This window comes from Aythya ferina, assembly GCF_964211825.1.
Source record: "Aythya ferina genome assembly, contig: HAP1_SCAFFOLD_29, whole genome shotgun sequence".
Taxonomy (NCBI): domain Eukaryota; kingdom Metazoa; phylum Chordata; class Aves; order Anseriformes; family Anatidae; genus Aythya; species Aythya ferina.
This window is the reverse complement of record NW_028181463.1, coordinates 3,679,447-3,698,153: the sequence shown is the minus strand read 5'-3', so window position 1 is coordinate 3,698,153 and position 18,707 is coordinate 3,679,447. Positions and strand designations below refer to the sequence as shown.

At 50.3% G+C, this 18,707-nt stretch overlaps 1 protein-coding gene and 1 pseudogene across 2 annotated transcripts; both read left to right on the top strand.

Annotated features, from left to right (window-relative positions):
* The first annotated feature begins 327 nt into the window (after nucleotides 1–327).
* Nucleotides 328–9,590, top strand: LOC311427901 (olfactory receptor 14C36-like; annotated as a pseudogene). Its single transcript has 2 exons — nucleotides 328–653; nucleotides 8,980–9,590. The product of its transcript is annotated as an olfactory receptor 14C36-like (transcript).
* A 7,795-nt stretch (nucleotides 9,591–17,385) lies between these two features.
* Nucleotides 17,386–18,306, top strand: LOC311427900 (olfactory receptor 14J1-like; the record flags this gene model as incomplete). The annotated part of the gene is made up of 1 exon (XM_084539486.1): nucleotides 17,386–18,306. The coding sequence occupies one exon, from the start codon at nucleotides 17,386–17,388 to the stop codon at nucleotides 18,304–18,306; it is 921 nt and encodes a 306-aa protein (XP_084395612.1).
* Nucleotides 18,307–18,707: the final 401 nt, after the last annotated feature.

Here is an 18,707-nt window from a genome sequence, read left to right as displayed (position 1 = left end):
GCACACAGAGTCGCACAGCCAAACACCCCTCACTCAGCAGAGGGAGCCACTGCCCAGGAACCTTCCCTCTTGGAACCTCAAATGCAGAAGAGCAGGCTCATTGGGAGCTTCTGGGCAGAGAAGGCTGCAGTGTACAGGACACTCAGCAAGCAGAAAGCAGGGCTCCAGACAGGGAGAGACACAAAGATCCTCTTAGAAAGAGGGAATGTAAGATTTTAATTGGGGATTAACTGATTTTTGCTCACAGTCATTACTCATAACACACCGTCTCACTCTCTAAATATGTTTTGTTTCTCATTTCGCAGTCTCCTTGACCAAAGTAAGCAAATGTCCAACATCAGCTCACTGAGCGAGTTCCTCCTGCTGGCATTCGCAGACACGCACGAGCTGCAGCTCCTGCACTTTGCGCTCTTCCTGGGCATCTACCTGGCTGCCCTCCTGGGCAACGGCCTCATCCTCAGCGCCGTAGCCTGCCACCACCGCCTCCACACCCCCATGTACTTCTTCCTCCTCAACTTCGCCTTCCTTGACCTTGGATCCATCTCCACCACTCTGCCCAAAGCCATGGCCAATGCCCTCTGGGACACCAGGGCCATCTCCTATCAAGGATGTGCTGCTCAGGTCTTTTTCTTTCTCTTCTTCATATCAGCAGAGTATTATAACCTTACTATCATGGCCTACGACCACTACGTTGCCATCTGCAAGCCCCTGCACTATGGGAGCCTCGTGGGCAGCAGAGCTTGTGCCCAGATGGCAGCAGCTGCCTGGGGCAGTGGCTTTCTCAATGCTGTCCTGCACACGGCCAACACATTTTCCCTGCTCTTCTGCCAAGGCATTGTTGTGGACCAGTTCTTCTGTGAAATTCCCCACATCCTCAAGCTCTCCTGCTCAGATGCCTACCTCAGGGAAGTTGGGACACTTGTCTTTAGTGTTTCTTTAGCATTTGGTTGTTTTGTTTTCATTGTTTTCTCCTATGTGCAGATCTTCAGGGCTGTGCTGAGCATTCCCTCTGAGCAGGGCAAGCACAAAGCCTTTTCCACGTGCCTCCCTCACCTGGCCGTTTTCTCCCTCTTTATCAGCTCTGTCATGTTTGCCTACCTGAAGCCCCCTTCCATCTCCTCCCCATCCTTGGACATGGTGATGGCAGTTCTGTACTCAGTGGTGCCTCCAGCACTGAACCCCCTCATCTACAGTGTGAGGAACCAGGAGCTGAAAGCCACACTGAAGAAACTGATTCTATTTACTTAGCAATAAATTGGCTATCTCACTTTTCTAGTTTTACTCAAGTTAATCTCAGGCAATTTGTGACCTTTAGGTATAGCATTCTTTAAAATTCTCTTTGCACTTAGATGTTTGCTTTCATTCCTCTTTTCCAGATGACCAGTCCTCTGTGTGACCCAGAGGCTTTCTCTGAATGCGTTTGTCCCTAAATGACACCTGGCCTCTGTTCTGGCATCTTGTTAGTAAAATTAAATTGCTCATGCTTAGGGTTCTTCTTCCCAATCTGGAGTGCAGAAGACAATCAGGGAATGCCAGGCTGAAGGTCTCGATCTTGTACTGGGGATCCTCCTGGACACAGGGCCATGGGGGCACCGGATTTTGGGTGAGGGAGCGAGGGCTGGACTGAGTTGTCACTGGTGGATGCCCAGTGCCCCTGGAGACCCTGACAGGTCAAGAAGCAGCTTCCTGGGTTTGAAACGTGACAGGACTGGTGGCATCAAGGAGGTATTGTGAACCACCAGAATATCCTAAGGGTTCTCCTGGGACACTGTGTGCCTTATGTTGAGTGGGCAGTGAGTGGATCTTCACAGTAAAGTTAAGCCAAAGGATGCATTTGCTAAAGGGAGCTCTGCAATGCCAGGGCACAGAACGGGTCTCAGAGGGCTTCAGTGAACAAGTGGAAAGGGCCAAAAGACTGGGTGACCAGGCAAGGGCAGGGAGATGGGGAGAGATGGGCAGGGGCTGAGCTGGACTGGGCAGTGCCCGGCAGAGGGCAACAGCAGTGTCAGGGAGCAGTGGCAGCATTCAGGGGAGGGCTCCCAGCAGGGCTTGGTGCTGCAGAGCCAGGGCTGTGCAAAGGGAGCCCAGAGCTGCAGGGGCAGGGGAGAGGAGGCCGAGGGCCAAGGCGGCTGCTGCAGGGGCAGGGAGCTCAGCATGGCCCTTGCAGCCCCCTGCCCTGGGCCTGCCTCTGCCCTTGGGCTCGGCCCCGGCCTTGGCTCTGCTGGCAGCAGCGCTTTTGCCATGGGCTTTTTGGCCTCCCCGTGCTTGTGCACAGCTGCTGCCCACTCAGGCTGCTGCCACAAACGTGTCCTCAGAAGCAGCACCACCCCTTGGGCTGCTTCTCCTGGCCTCCCCCAGCCCACTGCCTTGACTCCTTGTCTCTGCTGGGCCCCACCTTCCACACCCGAATGCATCCCTTGACTGTCAGCACCCTATCCCCTGCCCTGTTAGATGACAGCGCCACGGTGGGACGTGTTTCCTTTGGTCTCTCTACCGGCAACATAAATGAACACTATGAGCAGGACTTGTGGTGTCCTGCTTCCAGCCAGGGGGAGGCAGGGAAGAAAGGGAAAATCGGGTTTACTGGACTCGGTATATTTGATGGTTTGGCACATCAGACCCACAAATGTATCAGGCTCTACTGGAGACCGGTGCACAGTGTACCCTAATGCCATCAAGCTAGAAAGAGGTAGAACCCACCTGTATTTCTGGAGTGACAGGGGCAGCCCAACAGTTAACTGTACTGGAGGCTGAAGTGAGTCTAACTGGGAAGGAATGGCCAAAGCACCCCACTGGGACTGGCCCGGAGGCTATGTGCATCCTCGGCATAGACTGCTTCAGGAGAGGGAATTCAGAGTTCCAAGAGGGCACCACTGGTGGGGCTTTGGCAGAGCTGCCTTGGAGATAAACCACATGAAACAGTTGTCTACCTTGCTTGGCCTTCTACAGAACCCTTCTGTTGGGGGTTTGCTGAGGGTTGAAAAACAGCAGGTGCCAATGGCTACCATGGTGACACACCTGAGGCAGCGTCATGCTAACCGAGACTCCCTGATTGCCATCCATGAGCTGGGTCATCGACTGGAGAGCCAAGGTGTAGATGTAGAGCTTGATAGCATGGCTTAGTGATGGACTTGTCAGCACTAAGGTAAAGTTGCCTGACCTGGGTGACACGTCCCAGAGCAGTGTCAGGCACAATGCAATTCTTTTTGCCTTCTGCATCTATAGCACAGCAAGTAGGACTTTGCCCTACTCTATTGACTGGGCAGCTCTTTTCACATCACTCAGTTTAGGATTCTCTGTCTGGAAGGGAACAATTTCTGCAATGAGGCCAGGCTCATGGGTACAGCTACAGCCAATAAAGATGTATTTTCTTTATTTTTCACCCTGAGTTTTCCACAGATGACCCAATATAGTCCATGGATGTCTAGGTGTCTACTGAGATTCAGGCTGAAATTCTCAGGATCCAATGGTCATTTCAAGCTTATTTTATTTTATTTTATTTTATTTTATTTTATTTTATTTTATATTTTTATTTTCTTTTATTATTTTCTGAACACACCCCTGACTTCTCTTAGAAAGGGTTTCATGTGCTGGGCTGGGCTGCACTGACAGGGACAAAGACCACTGCTGGCAGTGGAGCTGTCAGACCAGCACACTCTGCTCTTCCTCCCAATGAAGGTCTCCAAAGAAGTCACCCTGGATGAACAGCAATAGGAGAATGATGTTCAAAACTGAAATGCAGCAAAATTCAGCCTTTGAAACAAGAAAATTTTTTTATTGGTTGCTCTTTGAAATCTTCCTTAATTACATCTTGCAGCTCTGCAATTAGCTGCAAAAGGAATGAAGGCTTGAAGAAAACTATCAAAGAGATGTTAGGTGTTTCTGCATTTTAATGAGTTCCATGGTGCATTTTGGTGCTGAGTCTGTGAAGTTCAGGTACTGAGAGGACAATGATGCAACTGCTAGAGAAAGTAAAGTCAGAAGGAAAAGCTGAAGTGACTTGGAGTATTAATGGGCCCCACTGAGGGCTGTTACTAACAAAGCCTCCCCAGGGCCTTGTTAGGGCAGATAATCGGAGGCCATGATTGCAAACAGGCAAAGCACTGTGCTGAGAAATGTCTTGGTTGGTTTTGGTGATGCAGAAGAGCCAAGGTCTGGTCCCAGCCTCTGGAAGGGGAGATTCTGCACTGCCACATCTGGCTTAAGGGTCTTGCTGGGGTCTGTGGGATGTGGTGGGCAGTGTGATGCCATGAGAACACTGGTATGACACCTCTGAGGTGCTGCACAGGGTTGCAAGGAATCAATGAGGCCCCACTGCAACGAGTATAACATCTGTCCTCATAAGCTCTAGTCAAGGTGACAAAACCTTCAGGGCTGTTGGGACCTTCCATTCTTGCCAGCACCCTCTGCCTTCTCCTCTGTAGCTTTTCCTACGTTGTCCCACAATTTGTCCTATTTCCTTGAAGTCTGCAGACACACATCTCTGTTCACCAATTTGCTCTCATCCCTTGCTTTCACCCATGTCTTGTCAACCCTCACCAGCTGTTCCTTGAAACACAAAGCCATGGTCTGATCAGAGGGTGACCTGTGGCACTATAGCATGACCCTTTGAGGGATATTTCTTCGTCCTCATGGCCATTGCCAACATTCCTGGGCACACATTGTGGCAAGTTTTTCTCTCCTGCTCTTTCCTACTACCACAGAAAGCTCCATCAGGGTGGAAACAACGCCTGAGGTATGCATCCCAACCCAGCAGGCTCCTTGCGGCCTCTCAGCCAAGCAGACACAAGTCACCTCAGCAGCATCTTCCAAGCCAGGGGCCTGCTGCTGGCCTTGCAGCTTCTTGGCTACACACAGCCAAGCCTTGTGCCTGCTGCTGCCCACTCATGGACTCAAGCAGAAGGGACAGGACAACCCATGTTGGGGCCTTCTTTCTGTCTGGGTCCTCCTGGGTCTGGAGGCAGAGGGGATCCCCCAGCCAGCATGCCAAGCAGGTGCCTTCTGCTGGCCTAGCAGGGATATTGCCAGATGTCAGCCCAAAAGTGCAGCTCCCAGGGAGAAGGCAAGGCTGACCTGCCACCTCCAGACACAAGTGACCTCACAGTCCCTTTCTGTGACACGTTCCTGGTGCTGCCCTATCAAGTGCAGAGACAGAAGTGACCTCACAGTCACTGCCACAGTCACATTGCTCCTGCTGGGCCATGAGATCCTGAAGTAAAGCTAAGTTTTCTCTAGCCCCCTCGGTACCTATTTTTCACTTACTATGTTAGAGATTAAGCAAAGTTTTAGTAGGAGTGTTTGTTGTTCTGCTTGTGCTGTCAGGTCTCCGGTTGAGGTATGGACAAGCTCTGTGGTTTACGGGTGTTTTACATCTGCCAGGGAGTCTAGGGTTGAATAGAGAATTTTAATGTTAGTTTTAAGGGAAGGGATTACGGTTATCAAGAGAGAAAATTGATTCCTTTTAGAGTGTTGTAGTAGCATTTAGGTTTAGGGATTAAAATTACTGGTTCAAATAATTAAGGGCCATATGTGGCTTTTTTAATTCATTGTTACTGCAGTATTGGCATTGCAGGAATGTTTTTACCTCTATGAAACCATTAATTTCTGCTGGCCATGCTCGTCTTCCCACACCAAAATCTCATATGTCTCTTGTCCAGGATGCTTCTGACCTCCCCATATCTTATTGGGATCAGCTTTCTGATGACATCCGTGATCACATAGTATCTGTCTCACCTGTGTTGGTTACTCCATTCCTGAGAAGGAAGTCGTATTGTACTCAGGAGAGTAAAGGACACAAAGGTCTTTGTGCCCTTTGCCATGATCTGGCAAGATCATGGAAATGATCCTCCTGGAATCAATGTCAAGGCACATGCAAGACAAAGAGGTGATCTCAGACAACCAGCATGGCTTCACCAAAGTCCAAATTGTGCCTGACCAATGTGATGGCTTTCTACAATGGAGTGACCACATCAGACAACAACAGAAGACCGATCAATGTCATCTACTTGGACTTTTGTAAGACCATTGACACTGTCCCACATGACATCCTGATCTCCAAATTAGAGATATGCATTTGTTGGGTGAACCATTCGGTGGATAAGGAGTTGGCCTGAATGTCACACCCAGAGAGTGGTGCTCAATGGCTCTATGTCCAAGTGGAGGCTGCTGACAAGTGTTGTACCTCAGGAGTCTGTCCTGGGACTGGTGCTGTTTAATATCTTTACCTATGACAGACAATGAGATCAACAGTGAGACAGTACATTCTGTGCTTGTATCCCGGAAGGCCAACTGCATCCTGGGCTCCATAAGCAGAGGAGTGGCCAGCAGGTGGAGGGAGGTCACTTCTACTTCTACTCCTTGTACTCTGCCCTTGTGAGGCCCCACTTGGAGTCCTGCATCCATAACTGGGGCTCCCAGCACTAGAAGGGTGTGGGTTTGTTAGAACAAATCCAGAGGAGGGCCACAAAGATGATCAAGGTGTTATAAATGGCTCAGGATTCAAATTAGGATTAAATAAAAAAATAGGATTTATTGAAAGAATATAAAGGAATAGAGGTAAGCAAACAGCGCTGGGTGCACCAGGAGTCTCTGCTCCACCAGGACGTACACCAGTTACATCAAGCAGCTGATTTTTATGCTCCTAGACTAATACATATTCATTACTACTTCTAAAAAAAAATAGATTATTAAAATTAGCTTCCGGGGTGCAGTCCCTCCTACTGGAGCATGCGCAGTCTCCTCTGGGGTCTCTTCTGGGGGTCTCTAGGGGTCTTTCATGCTGAAGGCTCATAGTCTTCCTCTCCACCTTTGTACTTACTGGGCACCATACCAAGTTTACGGAACATCTTCTTCAAGTCTTGTCTCCTAGCCGCCCTTCAGCTTCTTTCTCCTTCCTCTTTATCTTTCGGCCCCCCCTAACCAGATACCAAAGATCCACATAGTATCCCATAACCGTCACTAGTTTTTATCAGTTGTTCTAAAACTCCCAGACACACGAGTAATTAAAACATTCTTCCCCAGCCATTCACAGACACATCTATAGCAGTGTTAGAAATAGAAGTCCGGAATAACAAAAGCAAACAGGTTCATAAATTTAAGAAGTGATAAATTGACTAGAATGAGGAATGAGGGGGAGACCGGGACACACTGCAGCTGTGGTTCAAGAATTGAATTGCCAGTGCAGGGCCCAGAGGCAGACAGGATTCAAACAGAATTGTTCTTTATGGACACGAATTGTTAAAACATTCCTCACACTGTCAAGGAAAGGATCTCCCTTCCGAAGCACTTGGAGTCGAGGCCTGGCCCTTGTGCTTGGTGACACACATCCAGTTTTCCTACACATCACTGTCACCTTCACATTCCCTTTGTCTCCTTGTCCTCACTGCCTCCAGGGTTCTGCTCTAACGAGCTCCAAGGGAGGCTGTGTCAGTGCTGGCCCTCAGGGGGACACTGCAGGAAACTTGCCTCTGACTTGGACTTCTGGAGAGATGTCTTCAATTGTCTCTGAGTGCCTGAGGTTCGTGGGCTCATCAGCAAAGCCCCCAGAGGGGTGATTGCAGTGCCTTGGGCTGGTGCTGTGCTGCTGAGCTGGGCCGGGCTCGTGGGACAGAGAGAGGTCGTGGCAAGAGGGCCGTGGTGCAGAGAGACAGCTGTGCCCAGGAACAGCTCCTCTGCACAGCGCAGCAGGGCTGGGGGCACTGCCTGCAGAGACAGAGTGCTTAAAGGCAGGCAGAAGTGGCAGGATGCACAGAGCTCACTGGGGGAGAATGTTTCCCAGCCCTGAACACAGTAAGTCTGTGGCTGGAGGGCAATGCAGCTGCAGGTCCTGGAGGAAGGAGAAGCCGGGGGTGCAGACAGGGGTGTGCAGGGCTGTGGTGCAGAGTAGGGTCCCTGCTGTGCCCCAGGGGCTGTGTGCCAGGGCAGCGCCTCTGCTGCTTGCCAGGCTCAGCACTCAGCCTGCCTGAGGAGCTGCCCAGGGGCTTGGGCAAAAGAAGGGCAGGGCAGGAGCTGCCTGCAAAGAGAAGGCACTTTCTGCACTCTCTGCCTGCCTCTTCCTGCTCTGATTGTGGAGTAGGCTCTATATTAACAGGGTAGTGGGGCAGCCTCTATGTTATCGGCGTAGTTGGATTTGCACTGATGACTGAGCTTCCTATTCCATTGAATTGAGACACAAACAAGTTAGTGATGCACCTGAGAATATCCCTTCTCTTCTCTCTGCTTACAGACTGCACCAGGGCTTTTCTGAGCTGTTCTTTAGGACTTGCAGACAAGGGGATGTGGTTTTTCAGCACAACCTCTGTGTGCATCCATCCCCCAGCTGAGTGCTGCAAGCAGCCAGCAGCTGGGCACCAGGGAATGGACAGAGCAGCCCTCCTGGATGTGCCCTCTGGTTTAGGTGTGCCTCCACAGCAACGACATTAACCATTTCACTGGATTAGAGGTGTCCCACTGGGGACTGATGGGCAGAAGTGGTTGCTGTGTACAGGACGCTCAGCAAGCAGAAAGCAGGACTCCAGACAAGGAGATAGACAAAGGTCCTCTTGGAAACGGGTAATGTAAGGTTTTACTGGGAATTTTAGTCAGAGACTTTACTCATAAGAGTTTATACTTTATATTTTCTTTCATTTCGCAGGCTCTATGTCCAAAATCAGCAAATGCCCAACATCAGCTCTGTGAGCGAGTTCCTCCTGCTGGCATTCGCAGACACACGCGAGCTGCAGCTCCTGCACTTCGCGCTCTTCCTGGGCATCTACCTGGCTGCCCTCCTGGGCAACGGCCTCATCCTCACAGCCATAGCCTGTGACCACCGCCTCCACACCCCCATGTACTTCTTCCTCCTCAACCTCGCCCTCCTCGACCTGGGCTGCATCTCCACCACTCTGCCCAAAGCCATGGCCAATGCCCTCTGGGACACAAGGTCCATCTCCTATCAAGGGTGTGCTGCCCAACTCTTTCTCTTTGCTTTTTTGGTTGGAGCAGAATATTACCTTCTCACTGTCATGGCCTATGACCGCTACGTTGCCATCTGCAAGCCCCTGCACTACGGGAGCCTCGTGGGCAGCAGAGCTTGTGCCCAGATGGCAGCAGCTGCCTGGGGCAGTGGCTTTCTCAATGCTGCCCTGCACACGGCCAACACATTTTCCCTGCCCCTCTGCCAAGGCAATGCTGTGGACCAGTTCTTCTGTGAAATTCCACAGATCCTCAAGCTCTCCTGCTCAGATACCTACCTCAGGGAAGCTGGGGCACTTGTTCTTACTGTTTCTTTATGCTTTGGTTGTTTTGTTTTCATTTTTTTCTCCTATGTGCAGATCTTCAGGGCTGTGCTGAGGATGCCTTCTTCTCAGGGCCGGCACAAGGCCTTTTCCACGTGCCTCCCTCACCTGGCTGTGGTCTTCCTGTTTATCAGCACTGTCATGTTTGCCTATCTGAAGCCCCCCTCCATCTCTTCCCCATCCATGGATCTTATTGTGTCAGTTCTCTACTCAGTTGTTCCTTCATCAGTGAACCCCCTCATCTACAGCATGAGGAACCAGGAGTTCAAGGATGCAGTAAGGAAACTCTTTGGATACATGCTTCTTTGCAATCAATAATGTTTGTGAGTTCCCTGATTATTTCAGGAACTGTGAGGAAAATTTTTGTTACTATATTTCTCTATAAATATTTTCTACTTTTTTTTTCTTTTGATTTAAATTATGTTATCCTTAACCTGCTACCTGATTTTCTTATTTCTATTTTTTCATTTATAGTGACCCAGTCATCTAATTATTGAAAGAAGCAGGTTATGTAGAGAAACATAATAAATAAAAAACAAAAACAAAACAAAACAAAACAAAAAAAAAAAAACAGAACTACATTGTTATCTTCTGCAATCTCTTCCCATCCCCTCTGGAGCTGGGGGATCAGCCCCAGCACACAGGAGGGTCTCTGGGACAAGAGCCCAGCTGCTACATGGATTTTGGGTAGGGGCTGCTGCTTCTCTGGAGCCATGGCCATGGCCAGCAGCAGGACGTGGCCTTGTCACTGCTTCTCTCTTTTGGCTTTCAGTGTGTTCTCCTGTGCTTTTTTATTCGGATAAGCAGTCAGATCTCATAGGCCTTGGTGACAGTCCTGTTCTCTCTGCAGTGGCATCCCTGTGACTGCAGGCAGCAGCAGGCCCTGTGCAACCCTGGGTCACAGCTGCCTCTCTGCAAGCACAACAGTAACAGGAGGGTCTTCCTCAGGGCAAACCCAGAAGCCTGGACATCTCTCCAAAGCTGCTGCCCGGAATACAGCCAAGAGGTTGCTTCCTGCTCTTCTGTTTTCTGGGGTCAGAGTGCCGGGTTCTGCACCTGGGGCTCAACAACCTCAAGCAGAGCTACAGGCTGGGAGATGAGTGGTTGGAGAGCTGCCTGGCAGAGAAGGACGTGGGAGTACTGGTTGATAGTCGACTGAATATGGGCCAGCAGTGTGCTCAGGTGGCCAAGAAGGCCAACAGCATCCTGGCTTGTATAAGAAGCAGTGTGGCCAGCAGGGCTAAGAAAGTGATCGTCCCCCTGTACTCAGCTCAGGTACTGAGAGGAGAGTGATGTAACCACTTGAGAAGCTAAAGTCAGAAGGAAAACTTGAAGTGACTTGGAGTATTAATGGGCCCCACTGAGGGCTGTTACTAACAAAGCCTCCCCAGGGCCTTGTTAGGGCAGATAATTGGAGGCCATGGTTACAGACAGGCAAAGCACTGTGCTGAGAAAAGACTTGGTTGGTTTCAGTGAAGAAGAGCCAAGGCCTTACCAGGGCCACTGGGAGAGGAGATCCTGCACACCCGTGTCTGGATCAGGGCTAGTCTTGGGGTCTGTGGGATGTGGTGGGTACTGTGATGCTACTAGAAGAACTTCATTTTGACACCTCCGCAGCCCTGCAGTGTTGCAAGGAAACAATGCCAACAGTCAGCATGCCAAGCAGGTGCCTTCTGCTGGCCTAGCAGGGCCACTGCCAGATGTCAGCCCAAAAGTGCAGCTCCCAGGGAGAAGTCAAGGCTGACCTGCCACCTCCAGACACAAGTGACCTCCCAGTCCCTTTCTGTGACACTTTCCTGCTGCTGCCCTATCAAGTGCAGAGACAGAAGTGACCTCACAGTCCCTGCCACAGTCACATTGCTCCTGCTGGGGCAGGAGATCCTGAGGTACAGCTGACCTCTTGTGTTGGGTCTGTCTGAGCTGGAGTCACCTTTTCCCTGCAGCAGCCCACACAGTGCTTTGCTCTGCACTTGTAGCTGGAACAACACTGATATCGCTCCAGTGTTGTGTCTATTGCTGCATAGTGCTGGCACAGCATCAGGACTCCTTCCAAGCCCCCCAGGAGCCAGCAGGCTGGGATTGGGCAAGTGATGGGGAGGGGACATTGCTGGGGCAGCTGATTTAAACCAACCAAAGGGATATTCCATAACACCTGATGTCACACTCAGCAATAAAAGGGGGAGCTCTCGTGGGGGAGGGGGCTGTTCCTCCTGAAAAACCACTACGCATTTGAGGCCCTGCTTCCCAGGACGTGGCCGAACACCGCTTGCTGATGGGAAGTAGAGAATAATTTTTTCTCTCTCTGTGCTTCCGCGCGGACTGATTGCTTCTTTTGTGTCTGTTTTTTCCTCCCCATTCCCTTTCCCTTTAATTAAAACTTTCTTATCTCAAACCTCGAGTTCTCTGTGTTGTATTTTCTCCCGCTTCCTATTTGAGGAGAGGGGGAGTGAGAGAGCGGTTGTGGTGGAGCTCGGCTGCACATCTGAGTAAAACCACCACATCTCTCTGTTGTCTTGTACGGACTGGGACTTACCTTTCTGGTTTATGAGTAAACAAATTTTTAGTTGAAAGATTTGCTGTTCTCTTTGTGGTGTCAGGTCTCTGGTTAGGGTATGAGCAAGCATTATGGTTTAGGGTTTTGTTTACGTCTGGCAAGAAGTCTTGGGATAAATAGGGCATTTAATGTTAGTGTTAAGAGCAGGGATTAGGGTGAGCAAGAGAGGAAATGTAAGAAAAAGGGGCTACGGGCTGAGTTTTTCTTGAGGTGATATTTTGAGTTCTGCTTTACAACAGTGGATTCCTGTCAGCATGTTGGACTAATGTTTAGGTTGAGGGATTATTGTTATTGTTTAAAGGCATTACAAAACTGAAGTCAGTGTTACAGCAGCATCAACATTACAGGAACCCTCTTAGCTCTACAAAGGTAAACTTCCGAGCTCCTCTTCCCTTCCTCTTCCCTCCCCCAAATCTCACATTTCTCCTGGCCAGGCTACTCCTGACCTCCCCATACCAGTCATCTAACTGGGATCAGCTTTCTGATGGCTGTCATTATATCAGAGTACTTGTGTCACCTCTGTTGGCTACACTATTCTGTAGTATTAGAATACTCAATACTCTGTGGGCTATTTTATTCGGTTACTCACAAAGCCTCCTGTGGGAATTGTTAGGGCAGATAACTGGAAGCCATGATTATAGACAAGAAAAGGCACTGTTCTGAGAAAATCACTGTTTATTTTGGTGAAGCAGAAGGGCCAAGGCCTGACCCCAGCCACTGGGAGGGGAGAACCTGCACCCCCAGCATCCCCGTGTCTCACTCTTCCTGGGGTCTGTGGGGTAGGGGGTGATGTCCACAATATCATGTGAAGGGCAGTGATATGACACCTCCCGGTGTTTGCACAAGGTTGAAAGCAGAATTCATGGTCCAAATGCCATGAGTACAACACGTCTTCTCATAAGCCATGGCCAAGGGGACAAAGATGTCAGTGCTGCTGCAGCCTTCCATTCTTGTCAGAGCCCTCTGCCTTCTCCTCTGCACGCTTTCCTGTGCTGTCCCACACTTCCCTGAAGGCTGCAGACAGACACTTCTCTTCCCCACCTTGCTCTCACTCTGCTGTTCCCATGATTTCACTGCTGCTTCTCCACTCTCACCAGTTGTTCCTTCAAACACAAGGGCATGGGCTCATCCAAACTCCCTCTGGGTGACCTCTTGACCCACTGCACAAGTGCCAGTGCCTCACCTCCAAGTCAAGAATTTCTTCTGACTATCGAATCTAAATCTACCCTCTTGAAGATTAAAACCATCCCCCTTGTCCTATGATAGAGTCATAGAAATCATAAAAACACAAATTTGGAAAGGACCTACAAGATCATTTAGTCCAACCTTCCTATCACTAATACTACCCACTAAGCTACTGAGCCATATCTCCTAGCACCTTGTCCTGGTTCTTCTTGAACACTGTGATGGTCAGTGAGTCCACCACCTCCCTGAGCAGACCATTCCAGTTCCCGACTACTCTTTGAGAGAAGAAGTTTTTCGTGATACCTAATCTAAACATCCCCAGGCACAACTTGTGGCCATTTCCTTGAGTCCTATCATTAGTTATCTGAGAGAAGAGGCTGATCCCCGCCTTACATCACAACCTCTCTTCAGGAAGTTGTAGAGTGCAATAAAGTCTCCCCTGAGCCTCCCCTTCTGCACACTAAACAATCCCAGTTCCCTCAGCCACTCCTCATAACACCTGTGCTCCAGAACCCTCAACAGTTTGGTTGCCCTTCTCTGGATATGTTCCAGGGCCTCGATATCCTTCTTGTAACAAGGGTCCAAAACTGAACACAGTGCTCGAGGTGTGGCCTCACTAGAGCCGAATACAGGAGGATGATCACCTCCCTGCTCCTGCTGGCTGCACTATTTCTAATACAAGCCAGGATGCCCTTGGCCTATTTGGCCACCTGGGCACACGGCTGGCTCATGTTCAGCCGAGCGTTCATCAACACTCCCAGATCCTTTTCCTTTTCACAGTCTTCTAGCCACTCTGCCTTAAGCCTATAGCGTTGCATGGAGTTATTGTGGCCAAAGTGCACGACCCTGATCCTCAGGCAGATCAATACTATCTCCCAACTGGGTGTCATCTGTAGACTTACTAATCTAGGTCATCAATAAAGACCTTAAACAAGATAGGTCCTAGTACTGACCCCTGGGGGACACCACTTGTAAGAGGATGCCAGCTGGACTAACCAAAAATCTTGGTTAAAAGCTCTGAGGAGAGACATTATGAGCTTTGTAAGGACAACAGTAGCAGTGTCACAGGTAATCATAGAAACATGGGATCACAGAATCATAGAATGGTTTTGGTTCAAAGGGACCTTAAAGATCACTTCATTCTTCTTAACAGAGCTAAACAAACCCTAGACCACAAAACTTGACAATACCCTAACCACAGATGTCACACCTTAAACAGAATACCAAACACTCGGTAACACAAAAAACTAATTATTCCTTAATCTTTAATTCAGATAGGTGAGCCGTAGTCCCTAATACCATACATGTACAAATAACATTGAAAGTCCCTGTACCTGTGCATTAACCTTCTCAGCTTCAACACCCCTCCTAAACCTTACCTTAAGACACTTGGCACCTTGGGGCAAGGCAGGAACTGAGGTTGCTGTGTAGTCAAATGGCATTCAAAGCTGAATGTGAGGGGCCATGGATCTGATCAGTTTGTGGGACACAAGGAGGAAATAACTGGGAATGCTTTGATGAGCTCAGCTCTGCCTCAGCATCTCCAGCCACAGCAGGAGGAATGTGACTGTGGCAGTGAATGTGAGGTCACTTCTGTCTCTGCACTTGATAGGGCAGCACCAGGAACGTGTCACGCAAAGGGACTGTGAGGTCACTTGTGTCTGGAGGTGGCAGGTCAGCCTTGGCTTCTCCCTGGGATCTGCACTTTTGGGCTGACATCTGGCAGTGGCCCTGCTAGGCCAGCAGAAGGCACCTGCTTGGCATGCTGACTGGGGGATCCCCTCTGCCTCCAGAGCCAGGAGGACCCAGGCAGAAAGAAGGCCCCAACATGGGTTGTCCTGTCCCTTCTGCTTGAGTCCATGACTGCACAGCAGCAGGCACAAGGCTTGGCTGTGTCTAGCCAAGAAGCTGCAAGGCCAGCAGCAGGCCCCTGGCTTGGAAGCTGCTGCTGAGGTGACTTGTGTCTGGTTGGCTGAGAGGCCACAAGGAGCCTGCTGGGTTGGGATGCCTACTTCGGGATTGGTTTCCACCCTGATGGAGTTTACTTTGGTAGTAGGAAAGAGAAGGGGAGGAGAAAAACCCACGAAGCGTGCCCTGGAATGTTGGCACTGTCCATGAGGAGGAAGAAATGTCCAGAGCAACAACTGGTCTTGCTGGTAGAGTCAGAGGTAAAGAATGAATTAAGTACCTCAGCCTTTACCTTATCTCGAGATCCTTACCAGATTTCCCCCACATCCAATAAAGGATGATGATTCTCCTTAATCCTCCTTTTTTAAAGTATTTCTTTCAGCAGTGTTTGTCTTTGAGAGTTATATACAGATTGAGCTCCACCTTGTCTTTGGCCCTTCCAATTTTCACCTGCAGAGCCCCAAACATTTTGGACACTGCTTCAGACAAACTGGCGGCATGCATGAGAAGGAAGCACAGAAGAGGTGGAACCTGGCAGCCTTCCATCCCCTACCTTCTGTGACTCTGTGCTGCAATTCCATTCAATTGGTTACTCCTGTATTATCCAAACTTTCCTGCAGCTCCTGATGCTGCTGTCTTCTCAGAGATAGCACAATGACACAAAGGTTGTACTGTCTGCTTGCAGCCATGAATGGCTGACAGAATGGAGCATCAGTGTGGGGGAATCTTTAGAAACTGAAGGATTTTGCCTTGAGAAACCTCTTGATATTTACAAGAAGAAGAGCCCAGTCATGCAGCAGAGGAAGAGGAACCCCACACATGGGGGCAGACTGGGACCCTGCTGAGTGAGCAGTGCGCAGGTTGAGGAGGGTCTTAGGCACCACGAGGGATGCCATACGAGCAGTGGTGCCTGCTCACCAGGAACCAGGCCAGCTTCCTACAGAGCTGCCTTATGAGATATTTGTGTTCATGGCTATGTCTGTTGTCTCTGCCACTGAACCTTATAAGGAGACTGCTAACAATCAAAGCAACGGAGCCTAATTAACTCCTCGCCAACCCATGTAGAAGGCAGGGGTCGTACCATTCTCCTCACTTGACCATGCACATCCCCATCTCCTACTGCCCCACAAAGAGCCCTGAGCAACCTGTCAAGGGAAAGGATCTCATTTCCTATGGGCCAAGGGACAAGGCCTGACCCTTCTGCTTGGTGAAACACATCCGTGTTTCCTACACATCAGTGTCACCTTCACATAGCCTTTGTCTCCTTGTCCTCACTGCCTCCAGGGTTCTGCTCTAACGAGCTCCAAGGGAGGCTGTGTCAGTGCTGACCCTCAGGGGCACACTGCAGGAAACTTGCCTCTGACTTGGACTTCTGGAGAGCTGTCTTCAATTGTCTCTGAGTGCCTGAGGTTCGTGGGCTCATCAGCAAAGCCCCCAGAGGGGTGATTGCAGTGCCTTGGGCTGGTGCTGTGCTGCTGAGCTGGGCCAGGCTCATGGGACAGAGAGAGCTCGTGGCAAGAGGGCCGTGGTGCAGAGAGACAGCTGTGCCCAGGAGCAGCTCCTCTGCACAGCGCAGCAGGGCTGGGGGCACTGCCTGCAGAGACAGAGTGCTTAAAGGCAGGCAGAAGTGGCAGGATGCACAGAGCTCACTGGGGGAGAACACTTCCCAGCCCTGAACCCGGTAAGTCTCTGGCTGGAGGGCAATGCAGCTGCAGGTCCTGGAGGAAGGAGAAGCCAGGGGTGCAGGAAGGGCTGCCCAGGGCTCTGGTGGAGAGCAGGGTCCCTGCACTCAGCCTGCCTGGGAGCCCAGGGGCTTGGGCAAAGGAAGGGCAATGCAGGGGCTGCCTGAAAAGAGAAGGCACTTTCTGCACTCTCTGCCTGCCTCTTCCTGCTCTGATTGTGGGGCAGGCTCTATGTTAATGGGGTAGCTGGATTTGCACTGGTGACTGAGCTTCCTATTGCATTGAACTGAGACACAAACAGGTTAGTGATGAACGTGAGAATATCCCTTCTTTTCACTCTGCTTACACACTGCACCAGGGTTTTTCTGAGCTCTTCTTTAGGACCTGCAAACAAGGGGATGTGGTTTTTCAACACAACCTCTGTGTGCATCCATCCCCCAGCTGAGTGCTGCAAGCAGCCAACAGCTGGGCACCAGGGGATGGACAGAGCAGCCCTCCTGGATGTGCCCTCTGGCTGAGCTTTGCCCCCACAGCAATGACATTTGTCAGTGCAGTGGAGCATGTGTCCCACTGGGGGCTGATGGGCAGAGGTGGCTGCTGTGTACAGGACACTCAGCAAACACAAAGCAGGGCTCCAGACAGGGAGATAGACAAAGGTGCTCTTGGAAACAGGGAATGTAAGGCTTTCACTGGGAATTTACTGAATTTTAGTCAAAGACTTTAATCATAAGACTCTATATATGTATATTTGTTTCTCATTTTGCAGTCTCCATGTCCAAAGCAAATGCCCAACATCAGCTCAGTGAGCGAGTTCCTCCTGCTGGCATTCGCAGACACGCGCGAGCTGCAGCTCCTGCACTTCGCGCTCTTCCTGGGCATCTACCTGGCTGCCCTCCTGGGCAACGGCCTCATCCTCAGCGCCATAGCCTGCGACCACCGCCTCCACACCCCCATGTACTTCTTCCTCCTCAACCTCGCCCTCCTCGACGTGGGCTGCATCTCCACCACTCTGCCCAAAGCCATGGCCAATGCCCTCTGGGACACCAGGGCCATCTCCTATCAAGGATGTGCTGCACAGGTATTTCTCTTTGTGTTTTTGATGTCATCAGAGTATTCCCTTCTCACCGTCATGGCCTACGACCGCTACGTTGCCATCTGCAAACCCCTGCACTACGGGAGCCTCGTGGGCAGCAGAGCTTGTGCCCAGATGGCAGCAGCTGCCTGGGGCAGTGGCTTTCTCAATGCTGTCCTGCACATGGCCACTACATTTTCCTTGACCCTCTGCCAAGGCAATGCTATGAACCAGTTCTTCTGTGAAATCCCCCACATCCTCAGGCTCTCCTGCTCAGATGCCTACCTCAGGGAAGTTGGGGCACTTGTGTTTAGTGTTTCTTTAGCATTTGGTTGTTTTGTTTTCATTGTGGTGTCCTATGTGCAGATCTTCAGGGCAGTGCTGAGGATGCCCTCTGAGCAGGGCCGGCACAAAGCCTTTTCCACGTGCCTCCCTCATCTGGCTGTGGTCTTCCTGTTTATCAGCACTGTCATGTTTGCCTACCTAAAGCCGCCCTCCATTTCCTCTCCATCCCTGGACCTGGTGGTGTCATTTCTGTACTCGGTGCTGCCTCCAGCACTGAACCCCCTCATCTACAGCATGAGGAACCAGGAGCTGAAAGCCACACTGAAGAAACTGATTATATTTATTTAGCAATAAATTGGTATCTCACTTTTCTAGTTTTATTCAAGTTAATCTCAGACAATTTCTGACCTTTGGGTAGAGCATTCTTTAAAATTCTGCTTGCTGTTAAATGTGTGCTTTCATTCCTCTTTTCCAGATAACCAGTTCTCTGCATGAGCCAGAGGCTATCTCTGAATGTGTTTATCCCTAAATGACACCTGGCCTTTGTTGTAGTATCTTGATAGTAAAAGGAAGTTGCTCAGTGCTCAGGGCTCCCAAACTGGATTGCAGAAGATAATCAGGGAGTACCAGACTGAAGGGCGTGGTCTTGTACTGGGGTTCCACCTGGACACAGGGGCATGGGGGAACCAGGTTTTGGGTGAGGGAGTGAGGGCTGGACTGAGTCATCACTGGTGGATGCCCAGTGCCCC